The 15,453-nt window shown below is 40.3% G+C and overlaps 1 protein-coding gene across 1 annotated transcript in view; it reads right to left on the bottom strand.

Moving 5' to 3' along the window:
- top2b (DNA topoisomerase II beta) overlaps positions 1 to 15,453 on the bottom strand; it is an 81,685-nt gene that overhangs the window by 24,020 nt on the left and 42,212 nt on the right. Inside the window, exons 26-30 of the mRNA XM_089022920.1 lie at positions 13,298 to 13,453; positions 11,997 to 12,080; positions 10,298 to 10,492; positions 9,593 to 9,710; positions 9,261 to 9,419 (exon numbers count right to left, since the gene is read on the bottom strand). Coding sequence (XP_088879046.1) covers positions 9,261 to 9,419; positions 9,593 to 9,710; positions 10,298 to 10,492; positions 11,997 to 12,080; positions 13,298 to 13,453 — 712 coding nt within the window. The remainder of the gene's footprint in view (positions 1 to 9,260; positions 9,420 to 9,592; positions 9,711 to 10,297; positions 10,493 to 11,996; positions 12,081 to 13,297; positions 13,454 to 15,453) is intronic.

Here is a 15,453-nt window from a genome sequence, read left to right as displayed (position 1 = left end):
ACGCCTTACTATAATACATGGTGGTTTTTTTCAGCTAAAAAACGCCTTACTATACATGGTCGTTTTTTTCAGCAAAAAATGCCTTACTATACATGGTCGTTTTTTTCGGCTAAAACGCCTTACTATACATGGTCGTTTTTTTCAGCTAAAAACGCCTTACTAACATGGTCGTTTTTTTCAGCTAAAAACGCCTTACTATACATGGTCGTTTTTTTCAGCTAAAAACGCCTTACTATACATGGTCGTTTTTTTCAGCTAAAACGCCTTACTATACATGGTCGTTTTTTTCAGCTAAAAATGCCTTACTATACATGGTCGTTTTTTTCGGCTAAAAACGCCTTACTATACATGGTCGTTTTTTTCAGCTAAAAACGCCTTACTAACATGGTCGTTTTTTTCAGCTAAAACGCCTTACTATACATGGTCGTTTTTTTCAGCTAAAAATGCCTTACTATACATGGTCGTTTTTTTCGGCCTAAAACGCCTTACTATACATGGTCGTTTTTTTCAGCTAAAAACGCCTTACTATACATGGTCGTTTTTTTCAGCTAAAAACGCCTTACTATACATGGTCGTTTTTTTCAGCTAAAAACGCCTTACTATACATGGTCGTTTTTTTCGGCTAAAACGCCTTACTATACATGGTCGTTTTTTTCAGCTAAAAACGCCTTACTATACATGGTCGTTTTTTTTCAGCTAAAAACGCCTTACTATACATGGTCGTTTTTTTCGGCTAAAACGCCTTACTATACATGGTCGTTTTTTTCAGCTAAAAACGCCTTACTATACATGGTCGTTTTTTTCAGCTAAAAACGCCTTACTATATACATGGTCGTTTTTTTCAGCTAAAAACGCCTTACTATACATGGTCGTTTTTTTCAGCTAAAAACGCCTTACTATACATGGTCGCTTTTATCGGCCTAAAACGCCTTACTATACATGGTCGTTTTTTTCGGCTAAAAACGCCTTACTATACATGGTTGTTTTTTTCAGCTAAAAACCCTTACTAATACATGGTCCCTTTTTTGCTTTTACATGTCGTTTTTTCAGCTAAAAACGCCTTACTATACATGGTCGTTTTTTTCAGCTAAAAACCCTTTACATACAGTCCCGTCGTTTTTTTCAGCTAAAAACGCCTTACTATACATGGTCGTTTTTTTCAGCTAAAAAATGCCTTACTATACATGGTCGTTTTATCGGCCTAAAAACGCCTTACTATACATTGTCGTTTTTTTTTCAGCTAAAAACGCCTTACTGAACATGGTCGTTTTTTTTCAGCTAAAAACGCCTTACTAAACATGGTCGTTTTTTTTTCAGCTAAAACGCCTTACTATACATGGTCGTAATTTAATTATTTTTTTTCAGCTAAAAAAACGCCTTACTTTTTTTCCCTAAAATGGTCGTTGGGTACGTTTTTTTTTCAGCTAAAAAATGCCTTACTATACATGGTCGTTTTTTTCCGCTAAAAACGCCTTACTATACATGGTCGTTTTTTTCAGCTAAAAACGCCTTACTATACATGGTCGTTTTTTTTCAGCTAAAAACGCCTTACTATACATGGTCGTTTTTTTTCAGCTAAAAACGCCTTACTATACATGGTCGTTGCCACGCCTTTATTAATCGGCCCAAAAAACGCCTTACTATACATGGTCGTTTTTTTCAGCTAAAAACGCCTTACTGAACATGGTCGTTTTTTTCAGCTAAAAAACGCCTTTACTCGAACATGGTCGTTTTTTTTCAGCTAAAAACGCCTTACTATACATGGTCGTTTTTATCGGCCTTTCACGCCTTACTATAAACCGTCGTTTTTTTCAGCTAAAAACGCCTTACTGAACATGGTCGTTTTTTTCAGCTAAAAACGCCAGGCACTATACATGGTCGTTTTTTTCAGCTAACAACGCCATACTAGCGTTGTTTCGTTTTTTATCGGCTAAAACGCCTTACTAAACATGGTCGTTTTTTTCAGCTAAAAACGCCTTACTATACATGGTCGTTTTTTTCAGCTAAAAACGCCTTACTATACATGGTCGTTTTTTTTCAGCTAAAAACGCCTTACTATACATGGTCGTTTTTTTCCGCTAAAAACAAACCATTACTGTACTAATACATGGTCGTTTTTTTTCAGCTAAAAAAATTGTCCTTACTAAATAATACATGGTCGTTTTTTTTTCAGCTAAAAACGCCTTACTAAACATGTCCCGTTTTTATGGTTTTTTTTCAGCTAAAAACGCCTTACTATACATGGTCGCTTTTATCGGCCTAAAACGCCTTACTATACATGGTCGTTTTTTTCGGCTAAAAACGCCTTACTATACATGGTTGTTTTTATCGGCCTAAAACGCCTTACTATACATGGTCGTTTTTTCAGCTAAAAATGCCTTACTATACATGGTCGTTTTTTTTCAGCTAAAAACGCCTTACTATACATGGTCGTTTTTTTTCGGCCTAAAACGCCTTACTATACATGGTCGTTTTTTTCCGCCTAAAACGCCTTACTATACATGGTCGTTTTTTTCGGCTAAAAACGCCTTACTATACATGGTCGTTTTTTTCAGCTAAAAACGCCTTACTATACATGGTCGTTTTTTTCAGCTAAAAACGCCTTACTATACATGGTCGTTTTTTTCAGCTAAAAACGCCTTACTATACATGGTCGTTTTTATCGGCCTAAAACGCCTTACTATACATGGTCGTTTTTTTCAGCTAAAAACGCCTTTATATACATGGTCGTTTTTTTTTCAGCTAAAAACGCCTTACTATACATGGTCGTTTTTTTCAGCTAAAAACGCCTTACTATACATGGTCGTTTTTTTCAGCTAAAAACGCCTTACTATACATGGTCGTTTTTTTCAGCTAAAAATGCCTTACTATACATGGTCGTTTTTATCGGCCTAAAACGCCTTACTATACATGGTCGTTTTTTTCAGCTAAAAACGCCTTACTGAACATGGTCGTTTTTTTCAGCTAAAAACGCCTTACTATACATGGTCGTTTTTTTCAGCTAAAAACGCCTTACTATACATGGTCGTTTTTTTCAGCTAAAAACGCCTTACTATACATGGTCGTTTTTTTCAGCTAAAAATGCCTTACTATACATGGTCGTTTTTATCGGCCTAAAACGCCTTACTATACATGGTCGTTTTTTTCAGCTAAAAACGCCTTACTGAACATGGTCGTTTTTTTCAGCTAAAAACGCCTTACTATACATGGTCGTTTTTTTCAGCTAAAAATGCCTTACTATACATGGTCGTTTTTATCGGCCTAAAACGCCTTACTATACATGGTCGTTTTTTTCAGCTAAAAACGCCTTACTGAACATGGTCGTTTTTTTTCAGCTAAAAACGCCTTACTATACATGGTCGTTTTTTTCAGCTAAAAACGCCTTACTATACATGGTCGTTTTTATCGGCCTAAAACGCCTTACTATACATGGTCGTTTTTTTCAGCTAAAAACGCCTTACTATACATGGTCGTTTTTTTCAGCTAAAAACACCTTACTATACATGGTCGTTTTTTTCGGCTAAAAACGCCTTACTATACATGGTCGCTTTTTTTGGGCTAAAAACGCCTTACTGTATATACATGGTCGTTTTTTTCAGCTAAAAATGCCTTACTATATACATGGTCGTTTTTTTCAGCTAAAAACGCCTTACTATACATGGTCGTTTTTTTTCAGCTAAAAACGCCTTACTATACATGGTCATTTTTTTCAGCTAAAAACACCTTACGATAATACATGGTCGTTTTTTTTCCGCTAAAAACGCCTTTGTTTGTTCTCAATTGTTTGTTCTCAAAACAGCATTAAACTCTGGCTAAGATGCCGCTTGTCTTTCCCACTCCTGCACACATTGCAATCCGCCGAGCAGTTTTCATTCAGTCCCTCATTGTTCTTATTTGTGTATTTTTTTATGGATTTATTAATTTATTTTTTGGGGGTTTATTTATTTCTTTGTTTTTTATTTATTTATTTATTTATTTACAGGTTTATTTATTCATGTATTCATTTATTTGTTTTGTTGTCCGATTTGCATTTTTGTCACTTTTTGTTTTTTTTGCTTGCTTTTAATCTGCTCCCGACATAAATTGCAGACTTTGACGCGTCTTTGATGTCTACCAAAACATTGATTATATTGAGTTGACTGAGTCAAATTCTGTGCCCGAGGCGACGTTGTTCCACTATCCCGTGTGAATGTCGTTAATACAAAACAGCAACGTGGAAAAAAGGCGTGGTTCCCCCAGAGAAGATGGCACCCCTCCCAAGGGGGAAAAAATGCTTTTAGTGTCATCTTCATGCACTTCCCCCATTGCCTCTCCCATCATTCCAGTCCACTTCTGCACCTACAGACAGTGTAGGTGTAGGTAGGAAGTAGTCGCCGAAACATGTCAGGTATTTATTTGAACACCTACACTGTCTGTAAGTAAAGAATCTGCTTTAAATTAAATATCAAGTAGACAGGATGAACTTAGTACAACGATTACTTTTTAGACACTTTAAGTAATTTTTATTGGTGTTTTGCATTTGACTAAAAATATTATACTGTGTGATTTGGGTATTTTAGATGCTATAAAACGTTTTTCTGATGTCAAAAAAGTGACGTCGCTTGTCCTTTAAGTAAGGGTATGGTATCAAATTAATTTCAGCATTGCAAAGTCGGGTATCCGTGGATGAGTTCAAAGAGCAATGGTGTCAAAATAATTCTTTTGGACGTGGGCCACATTGTAGTTCTAGTTTTCTCTGAGGGCCGTTATGAATTTGGGGAAGCCATTAGAATGTTTCATCCACTCCATATATTACTGATATGCTTCTCTGGATTGACTCTCTCCAACTGCACAGCTGTTGAACTCCCAATAACAGACCATGACCTCGTCACATGTAACGTTTCCATCACCCTCTCCACCACCAAAACACGCCGTCCTCATCAAAGGCATCAAGCCGGATTCCGTTGCTTCAATGTTTGTCTCATTATCTCCTGATGATCTGGTTTCCCGCTACAACTCGGGCCTCAACGACATTCTTAACTCGCTCGCTCCTGTCAAATCCCGCTCTGTTTTGTTCAATCCTTCTGCACCCTGGTTCAACGCTCATCTCCGCTCCATGAAATTGAAAACACGCCAGCTTGAAAGACTTTAACGGAGAAACAGACTCACTTTCCCTCTACAAGAACAGTATCTCTCAAGCTAACTCTGGAATCATTGACTCAAATACTGGAAATACTCGGGCTCTCATTCACTCCCCCTCACTTTTATTCCTCTGACACCTGCAATTCTCTCCTTCTATTCTTTTCTGAAAAAGTCAACAAAATCCATGCATCTTGGCTCCTCTGTACCCCCCCATCCCCCAACTTTCCTACCCCCTCTCATCTCTTATCTTCTTTTGAAATCCCTCATTCCTCTACAGTCTACAACAGGTGTCGGGAAGCTATGGCTCGCGAGCCATATATGGCTCTTTTGATGATTAGATCTGGCTCACTGATAAAACTAAATACATATTCTCGCTTTTCACTGTTCATTTTTTTTTTCAGCTAAAAACGCCTTACTATACATGGTCGTTTTTTTCGCCCAAAAACGCCTTACTATACATGGTCGTTTTTTTCGGCCAAAAACGCCTTACTATACATGGTCGTTTTTTTCAGCTAAAAACGCCTTACTATACATGGTCGTTTTTTTCGCCCAAAAACGCCTTACTATACATGGTCGTTTTTTTCAGCTAAAAACGCCTTACTATACATGGTCGTTTTTTTCAGCTAAAAACGCCTTACTATACATGGTCGTTTTTTTCGCCCAAAAACGCCTTACTATACATGGTCGTTTTTTTCAGCTAAAAACGCCTTACTATACATGGTCGTTTTTTTCAGCTAAAAACGCCTTACTATACATGGTCGTTTTTTTCGCCCAAAAACGCCTTACTATACATGGTCGTTTTTTTCAGCTAAAAACGCCTTACTATACATGGTCGTTTTTTTCGCCCAAAAACGCCTTACTATACATGGTCGTTTTTTTCAGCTAAAAACGCCTTACTATACATGGTCGTTTTTTTCGCCCAAAAACGCCTTACTATACAGTTGGCGGAAAGCACAATTTTGGCCTATGATGTCGTAACAGGTAACCGCCCCCTTTTAAATCAGCCTGACGGGTAAAAAAACTTTGTGGAGAGAAAAAGTTCTGTCGCGATTCTAATTTGCAATGAAACAAAACCACGAATGAAACACTTGAATATCAGTGGCACTTTGACAAGCCCCATGCTAACGTTAGCATCAATAATCTTCTGTGAGAGGCAGCAGAAAGCAAGCGTGCAAGCTAATGAGTTGTGTGCAGGCTAGCTAGCAGTAGCTTCGCCGATGGACCCAGCAAGTTGACTTTCATTCCGAGCATTTAGCTGGATTTTTTTTACCAATCATCTTCTTCTTTTCCTTTCGGCTTGTCCCTTCAGGGGTCGCCACAGCGAATCAATGTCCTCCATCTATCCCGGTTTTGTGCATCCTCTTCTCTCACACCAGCTACCTTCGTATCCTCTTTGACCACATCCATAAAGCTCCTCTTCGGTCTTCCTCTCGGTCTCCTGCCTGGCAGTTCAAGGCTCAGCATCCTTCTCTTGATATAGTCACTCTCTCTCCTCTGGACATGTCCAAACCATCTCAGTCTGACTTTCTCTCCAAAGCCTCTAATATCTTCAGCTCTGCTACCTCCAGCTCTGCTTCCTGTCTTTTCTTCAGTGGCACCGTCTCCAGTCCAAACATCATGGCTGGTCTGACCACTGTTTTATACACTGTTCCTTTCATCCTAGCTGAAACCCTTCTATCACACATCACACCTGACATTTTTCTCCAGCCGCTCCAGCCTGCCTGGACACGCTTCTTCACCTCTTTTCCACACTCTCCATTGCTCTGGAGAGTTTACCCCAAGTACTTAAAATCCTCCACCTTCTTTATCTCTTCTCCCTGTAGCATCACTCTTGCACTTGGATCCCTCTCATTCAAAAACATATATTCCATCTTGCTTCCGACTGATCTTCATTCCTCTCCTTTCCGGGGCATATCTCCACATCTCTAGTTACTCCGCCATCTGTTCCCCGTTCTCGCTACAGTTCACAATGTCATCTGCAAACATCATTCAGTCCGATCATGCCACAGCTCTTTTTTTACCAATCATGAGGAATGGAAAACTATTCATATTAATGGCGAGTATTATCACAGGTTATTTTAAATAATATACTCTGACATTTTGTTGAAATTGTGCGTGTGTGCGTGTGTGGCTGTCACTGAAAAAGATTTGTAAATATTTTATTTTTATGGCTCTCTTAGTCAAAAAGGTTCCCGACCCCTGGTCTACAATCTCAAACCTCATAAGTAAATCCAAGAATTCTTCCTGTCAATTAGATCCCCTCCCAAAAGTTCTGGTCAAATCCTGCTTGCCATCTCTCCTTCCATTCATGTCAGCCATTATTCACTCCTCGCTATCCTCAGGAATCGTCCCTGTCCCCCTCAAAACGGCGGCTGTCACACCAATTCCTAAAAAGCCTGGATCTGATCCCAATGACTTCAAGAATCTTCGCCCAATTTCTCACCTTCCTTTCATTTCCAAAATCCTAGAAAACGTTGTGTACTCCCAGCTACACTCTCACCTCTCCCAGAATGATCCATGAACCATTCCAATCTGGTTTCCACCCCCACCACAGTACAAAATCAGCTCTTAAAAGACACGAACGATCTTCTTTTGGCAGCGGACGCCGGTTCACTCTCCATCCTCGTCCGTCTTGACCTTACTGCAGCTTTTGACACCATTTCTCATCCCATCCTTCTTGTCAGACTTTCCTCCAAAGGGATCACCGGCATGCCCCTACACTGGTTCCACTCTTATATCTCTGGCCGACTTCATCAACATCGCACGGACAATACTAGTGGGCCAATCGGCAGTACATATGCACCTAAAAGCTAGCAACCACTCATTTGACGACAATGAGGTTAAAATCTTAGCGAAAGAACATAGATGGTTTGAAAGGGGAGTAAAAGAAGCGATTCTCATAGGACAGTTAAACCGATATGGTGGGGTGAGGTTCAATTTGGATCGTTCGTACAATAGCCTGCTTAGGCAAAATAGGATTAGGAATACTGATGAAGTGATACCGGTGGAAGTGGGGCAATCAGGCCAGTCGTTAGTCAGAACAATAGGAACAATCAGTGGAGCAACAGTGAGTAGTCCTCTGCTCCCCCCAACCTGAGAGCAGGGACCTATCACAGCAGAGTCCGGCACCGCCAAGGCTGGAAGGTAGGGATATATATATATATATATATATATATATATATATATATATATATATATATATATATATATATATATATATATATATATATAGGGCCTAAACTACCAGTAAGACTTTAGTTTGCTGAGGAAGCCTCTTGGATAAGAAGCGAAACGTCCGACACCTTAAAAGAAGTACAGATGACGGCTGAAGAAAATGATTTATTGTATTCTACTTGTGATTGTATTTTATTTATTATAGTACCTATGCTTGTCTGTGACTGTAAAGTGTCCTTGAGAGCTTAAAGGCGCTTAAAATGAAATGTATTATTATTATTATTATTATTATAAAATTAGAAAGTAGAAAATTGTTTTATGGGGACCTGGGAACGGATTATTCTCATTTTAATGGTTTCCTATGGGAAATCAATGTTTGGGATACACACATTTCGCCTTACACACTGTCTGGGAACCAAATCAAAATTTTGTTTCTCTTCGTGTCATGCTTTTTATGTTGGCTGCAAAGCACTTTGTAGTGTTCTCGCGCTTGCATGGATTTCCCAAAACATCCATGTAATGTGAAGTGCCCATGTGTGAATGGTTGTTTGTTCCAATGTCCACCCTGGACATGACTAAGTGTAATAAACTAATGATTGTACTGAAATACAGTAAAGTCTCGTTATATGGATATCGGTTATATCGATAGTACTGCTTATTACGATACTATTTCTATGAACGCAAGGAGAAAATTTACATGCCGCAGGATCGGATATATCGATAGTCCGGTTATATCGATATTTTTTCCCACTCCCGAGAATATCGATATAACGAGACTTTACTGATATTTGAACCTAGAACATTTAATAGCAGCAGCTGTAATCATCACATGCAGGTCATGAACTTAAAATGGAACCATCCTATACACACAATCCTTCCTATACAAATTTCAAAATGTGATGAAACAATGTTATTGACAATGCAAAGGATCGATACCAGACGGCCATGTTAACGGTCAACCATACCTGATGCCCTCTGAGACTTGGACTCTCTGGGGATGACGGGTTGACTATTCTCGAGATCACTGTCTGAATTAGAATCATCTTCTGACCAAGGATTTCTTTTTTTCACCTTCTTTACAGGACTGCCTTTGGGTCCTGCTGTTTTTCTCAATCTGGGAACTCCTGCAGGACAAATGCAATGAAAATGTCATATCATTTCATTAGTTTTTTTTATGTGAAAACCCTTTTACAAGCTAAACAAATCAACAGAAACAAGATTAACAAATTATATACCTACAAACCATTTAAACCAATTTTGGATGCAACAACCAAAGTACCAAGGTGAAAATTCTAACCTGGTTCTTTTTTGTCCTTCTTTCCGCGTGGTTTGATGACAGGGTTTTCAAATGTTGTGGTATGTTGCCCCAAAAGCTCAACATCACCCTCCAACTTCAGAATCGGATCAGAGTCAACCTGAAACCAAAACATCGCCTTTCATACCTACATTGATCTCGCACTCTCTCGCTGTCTCTTTCTCTCTCTCTCTGTCTCGCGGGTCGGGGGGTACCATCTATCACATATTTATCTCAACCAGTCAGACTTGAGTTCGCTGACGAAGCCTCTTGGATAGGAGGCGAAACGTCCGAAACCTTCACTTTTGTACAGATGACGGCTGAAGAAACCTTCTCACCGATGGACCACTCCTGTACGACTGAGAGCTTACACAGACCTCAACTGAGATTGTCTTTTGGAAAATATTTGAAGCCTTGCTAGTTTGACGAAATCTGGATCTCAATGTCAAATGAGATCATATTTCAAGGTTGGCACACCTAATATTATCATTTCATTTATTCCATTTTAATTTTTAAATCCATATTCACGCCATCATTATTGAGATCACTTATTGTTTTTACTTGTCATGCCTATTTTCATGAATATTCTTAATAAGGCATGTGGAAAATCTTTTACATTAAAGACAATAGCTTCACACACTTGGTATGTAAAATATTTGACGTAAAACATACACGGTTATTGCAGATGATGATTACGAAAGATGTTACCTTCCTTTTTCTGCTCAGTTTCTTGATTGCATCCGATTTCTGCAGATGAGATGGAGGATCGACCCTGCGGCCAAATGGCGAAGGCATAGTCTCCTCGAGATTCAGCTTCTTTGCTTTGGGTTTACCAACTTTACCTTTCACAAGTTTGATGACTTTACCGACACTTTGCTCTTCTCGTTCAAGTGCCTCAAAATTCTGATGGAGAAAAAACAAACAAACAAACAAATGAGTTGGATATGTATTTGTTTTAACCGCTTGGCGTCGTAGCAAGAAATCAATCACATCCAAACTCTCTGGAGAAACTCTTTGTTTTGAAAAAGCCACGCATTCTCTTCAGTCAGATCAAAATTCCATATCCGAGAAAAAGATTTACTTTCCATGTAATTTCAGTCACGTCTGACGCAATCTGTTATCTTCAGGGAATGTATTGAATAAAGCGGTGTTTTTCAAACTGTATGCCCCAAAACGTTGTCAGGTGTACCATGGGAATGTATCCAATTTGTACGCCTGTACCGCCTAACATACTGGTAGGTCGTAGCAGCACCTAGCTACTGTCCTTCATCTTTGAGACATTCAAAGTTTCTGGCGCAAGGCAATACACCGAAAGCTAGCTTGAATGCAGTTTTACTTTTACCGGAGATACAACGGCACAGACTCGGTTGTGCTTGTTATGTGATGAAAAGCTCTCCAACAGCACTATGGTCCCAAGATAAATAAAATGTCAAAATAAGAATTCAATTCAAAATACTTTTATTTCCATTTAAAGTCATCCATAACCTTGCCCTCCCCTGTCTGTTTGACCTTCAAATCTCCGTTCCCTCCCGGTCCCTCGGATCCTCATCCTACCCCCACCTCTATGTGCCCTCTGCCCGTCTCATCACGATGGGGTGCAGAGCTTTCAGCCGCTCTGCTCCCGAACTCTGGAACTCACTCCCACCCAACATCCGAAATATTGACTCTCTTCCCACCTTCAAATCCCACCTCAAAACCCACCTGTTTAAAATTGCATTGACACTTTAGTTTAATCAGCGCTTTTATATTTTATCATTTTATTTATGGTTTTATTGTTCTTTTAATTGTAAAGTGTCATTGGGTGCTTTGTAAGCCGCTTGTAAATTAAATGTAGTATTTATGATTATTCCCCAAAAACTCCATTTCGGTGTCTGTCTAAACCAAGGTAGAACACCTTGAACCTTGACCCTATGCTTCTAGCCTTGCTCCCTTTCCACCAGGTCTCGTGGACAAACAGTATGTCCACCTTCCTCCTCTGCATCATGCCAACCATCTTATGACTGTTGAATTACATCTTTTTAAGACACCCTGCCATACCATTTTGTCTGCTTTTTAGGGGTCAGGTTGCAATGACAGCAGCTGAAGCAAGTACTTCCCGGTTACATTAGCGAACGAAGCCTCTTGGATAAGAAGCGAAACGTCCGAAACCTTCAAAGATGTACAGATGACGGCTGAAGAAACCTTTTCATCGATGGACCACTCCTGTACGACTGAGAGCTTACATAGACGTATTATCTTAGCCGGTTACCCTCACAAAAGTTGTGGGGGCAATGGAGCCTATCCTGTGAGTAAATAGCTGCGCACTGGTCCTAAGTCGATCGCAATGAGTGTAAATGGACGAGGGGGGGGGGGGGGTGTCTGTGTGGGTGGTATTAATCGATCGATGAATCCATCAAAAACCACTTACATCTAATTGTTCGATGAAAATTGCCAAGTCTTCCTTCCAGAGATCCTCTGGAGATTTGTCCTTGATATTCTGTAGCTCTCCTGTCTGCAAAAAAAGGGAACAAGAGGAATAATAAATAGTGACATCTTCTTCTTTTCCTTTGGGCAAGCTTTTCCCTTGACGGGGTCGCCACAGCAAATCAGTGTCCTCCATCTTGAGAGGTTTGATCCGCATGTTTGTTTTGGCCAAGCTTTGACGTCGGATGCCCTTACTGACACAACCCTCTGTATTTATCCGGGCTTGGGACCAGCACAAGAAGACTTATGTCCCTTTGTGGCTACAGAACAAGCAGACTCGCTCAGTAAAAGGCTCCCAAACACAAAATGGTCATCGGCACAGCAACACTAAAAACTATTTTGGCAATTATATGCCACTAAATTTTTCAACAGTAGCCAAAATGGAACTGTATAGTGCCACTTAGCAGTTTTTTTGACGACGATACTAGTGCAGCGTGTTCTACCGGAAACAAATTCCTTGTGTGTTCTACATACTTGGCAATAAAGATGATTCTGATTCCGATCTGATTCTAAAATTAAATGTGGGTTCTTAAATAGTGGGGCTGTGGTGCTCGGTCAGGGGGGCGCGTGTTTGACCTTGGGGAATATGTTCTTTTATTTCTAGAATAGTTTATTCAAAGACTATACATTGGGGTGGCCGTGTATAAATTCTTTCCTTTTTACACATTTGCACATTTTTTTACTGTTTAGTTTGGCTCACCACAGAAAAAAAAATCACCTGTCAGTTACTGAGCATCTACATCTTTATTGAGTGCATAGAGTTGCTTGTTCTGTAGCCACAAGGGGACACAAGCCAGTGTCTTATTGTGCCGGTTCCAAGCCCGGATAAATACAGAGGGTTGCAAAGAGGCACTATACAGTTCAATTTGGGCTACTGTTCAAAGAGTTAATGGCTTTGGGGAAGAAGCTGTTTAATCTTAGCTCTTCCCCCAACCAATTAAGGAATTCGTAATTCATTCATTCATTCGTAAGCCAAGGTATCAATGTACCCAATGAAAGAAAATTGGTGGCCCTCTGACACAATTCAGGTTTCTCATGTGGCCCCTGATATAAATTAATTGCCCACCCCTGATCTAATGGATGGATTGTAGCTTGTGTATTATAATGCTGTGCACCCAATATAAAGTAAAAAAAGAGAAAAATAGGCCATTCATTGAAGCAGCGCTCATAATCCAGTGTGACTTTTACTGTGGAAAATACGGTAATTGTCATTCCTCATGCAGACAAGAACGTTGCATACGTTACCTTCTGGTCTCGTTGTTTCAGGAGTTCCTCCACTTTCTCTTTCGTCAAGCACCATAGAGACATGTTGAGAATGTAATTAAAATTTGGCCCCGATGACGTATCAGAGTGAAACGAACTGTCACTCTCATTTCCATCGTGATCGTCTTCTTCTTGAGCCTGTGACAGACCAAAAAAAAACGAATAAAAATCACCAAACAAATTCAACGTAACAGTTTTTAATCACAATCTAATCAAATCCTGAAGATGCAATAGCCAGCGCTATATTGGCACCCAACACAAAAAACAAAAAACAAACAAATTCAGGAATGGCACCCCACGTCATACCCTCAACCCCGAACACATTTGTGAATGGCGGTGAATGAGTTGATACCAACATCTTCATTGTGTCATTTTGAGTGTGCCATACGGTGCTTGGCATCTAGTTTACATTTGGATGAAAGTTAAAATGAAGTTGAGTTGAGTCGTCCCTTGGAAGGAAATTGTCGACTTACTTATTTTGATCAAATATGGTCTGTTCTGAATATGCACTCAAAGTTTCAAGATAAGAAAGCAGTGTCTGAAACTCATGACAAAAACGTTAGCGGACACCCGGGCAGACAACTCCTCCACGTATCCAGGTTTCGTGCATCCTCTTCTCTCACACCAGCTACCTTAGTGTCCTCTTTGACAACATCCATAAACCTCCTCTTTGGTCTTCCTCTCGGTCTCCTGCCTGGCAGTTCAAGGCTCAGCATCCTTCTCCCGATATAGTCGCTCTCTCTCCTCTGGACATGTCCAAACCATCTCAGTCTGTCTTTTTCTCTCTAATATGAGTTGTCCCTCTAATGGACTAATTCCTGATCCTATCCAACCTGGTCACTCCCAAAGAAAACCTCAACATCTTCAGCTCTGCTACCGCCAGCTCTGCTTCCTGTCCTTTCTTCAGTGGCACTGTCTCCAGTCCAAACATCATGGCTGGTCTCACCACGGTTTTATACACTTTTCCTTTCATCCTAGCTGAAACCCTTCTATCACACATTACACCTGACATTTTTCTCCAGCCACTCCAGCCTGCCTGGACATGCTTCTTCACCTCTTTTCCACACTCTCCATTGCTCTGGACAGTTGACCCCAAGTACTTAAAATCCTCCACCTTCTTTATCCCTGTTGCACCACTCTTGCACTTGAATCCCTCTCATTCACACACATATATTCCGTCTTGTTGCGACTGATCTTCATTCCTCTTCTTTCCAGGGCATATCTCCACAGCTCTAGTTTCTCCGCCACCTGTTCCCTGTTCTCGCTACAGATCACAATGTCATCTGCAAACATCATGGTCCAAGGAGATTCTTGTCTAACATCGTATGTCAGCCTGTCCATAGCAAATAAGAAGGGGCTCAGAGCTGACCCCTTGTGGACCTTGAATTCCTCCGTCACACAGACAGCGCACCTCACAACTGTCTTACAGTCATGATACATGTCTTGTACCGCTCTAATATACTTTTCCGTCACTCCAGACTCCCTCATGCAATGCCACAGCTCTTCTCTGGGCACCCTGTCATACGCTTTCTCCAGATCTACAAAGACACAATGCAATTCCATCTGACCTTCTCTGTACTTCTCTATCAGCATTCTTAAAGCAAACACTGCATCTGTCGTACTCGTTTTTTGCATGAAGCCATACTGCTGCTCACAAATGTTCACTTCTGCTCTTAGTCTAGCTTCAACTACTCTTTCCCAGAGTTTCATTGTATGGCTCATCAACTTTATTCCTCTGTAATTAGTACAACTCTGCACATCTCCTTTGTTCTTAAAAATGGGCACGAGTACACTTTGTCTCCATTCTTCAGGCATCTGTTCACCATCTCAGATCAGAATCAGAATCAGAATCAGAATCATCTTTATTGCCAAGTATGTAGAACACACAAGGAATTTGTTTCCGGTAGAACACGCTGCACTAGTATCGTCGTCGTCAAAAAAAAAAAAAACTGCTAAGTGGCACTATATCTTGTTGAATAACCCAGTCAGGAACACACCCCGCCACCTCTCCAAGACACTTCCATACCTCGATTGGTAAATCATCAGGCCCGAGTGCCTTTCCCCCCCTTTATCCTCTTCAGCGCCCTCCTCACTTCATCCTTGCTAATGCTTGCTATGTCTTAGTCCAAAACAGTCAC

The sequence above is a fragment of the Hippocampus bargibanti genome, linkage group LG20 (genome assembly GCF_051943395.1).
Source record: "Hippocampus bargibanti isolate YZ-2025 linkage group LG20, ASM5194339v1, whole genome shotgun sequence".
NCBI classification, from domain to species: domain Eukaryota; kingdom Metazoa; phylum Chordata; class Actinopteri; order Syngnathiformes; family Syngnathidae; genus Hippocampus; species Hippocampus bargibanti.
This window is presented reverse-complemented; position numbering and strand designations above follow the sequence as displayed.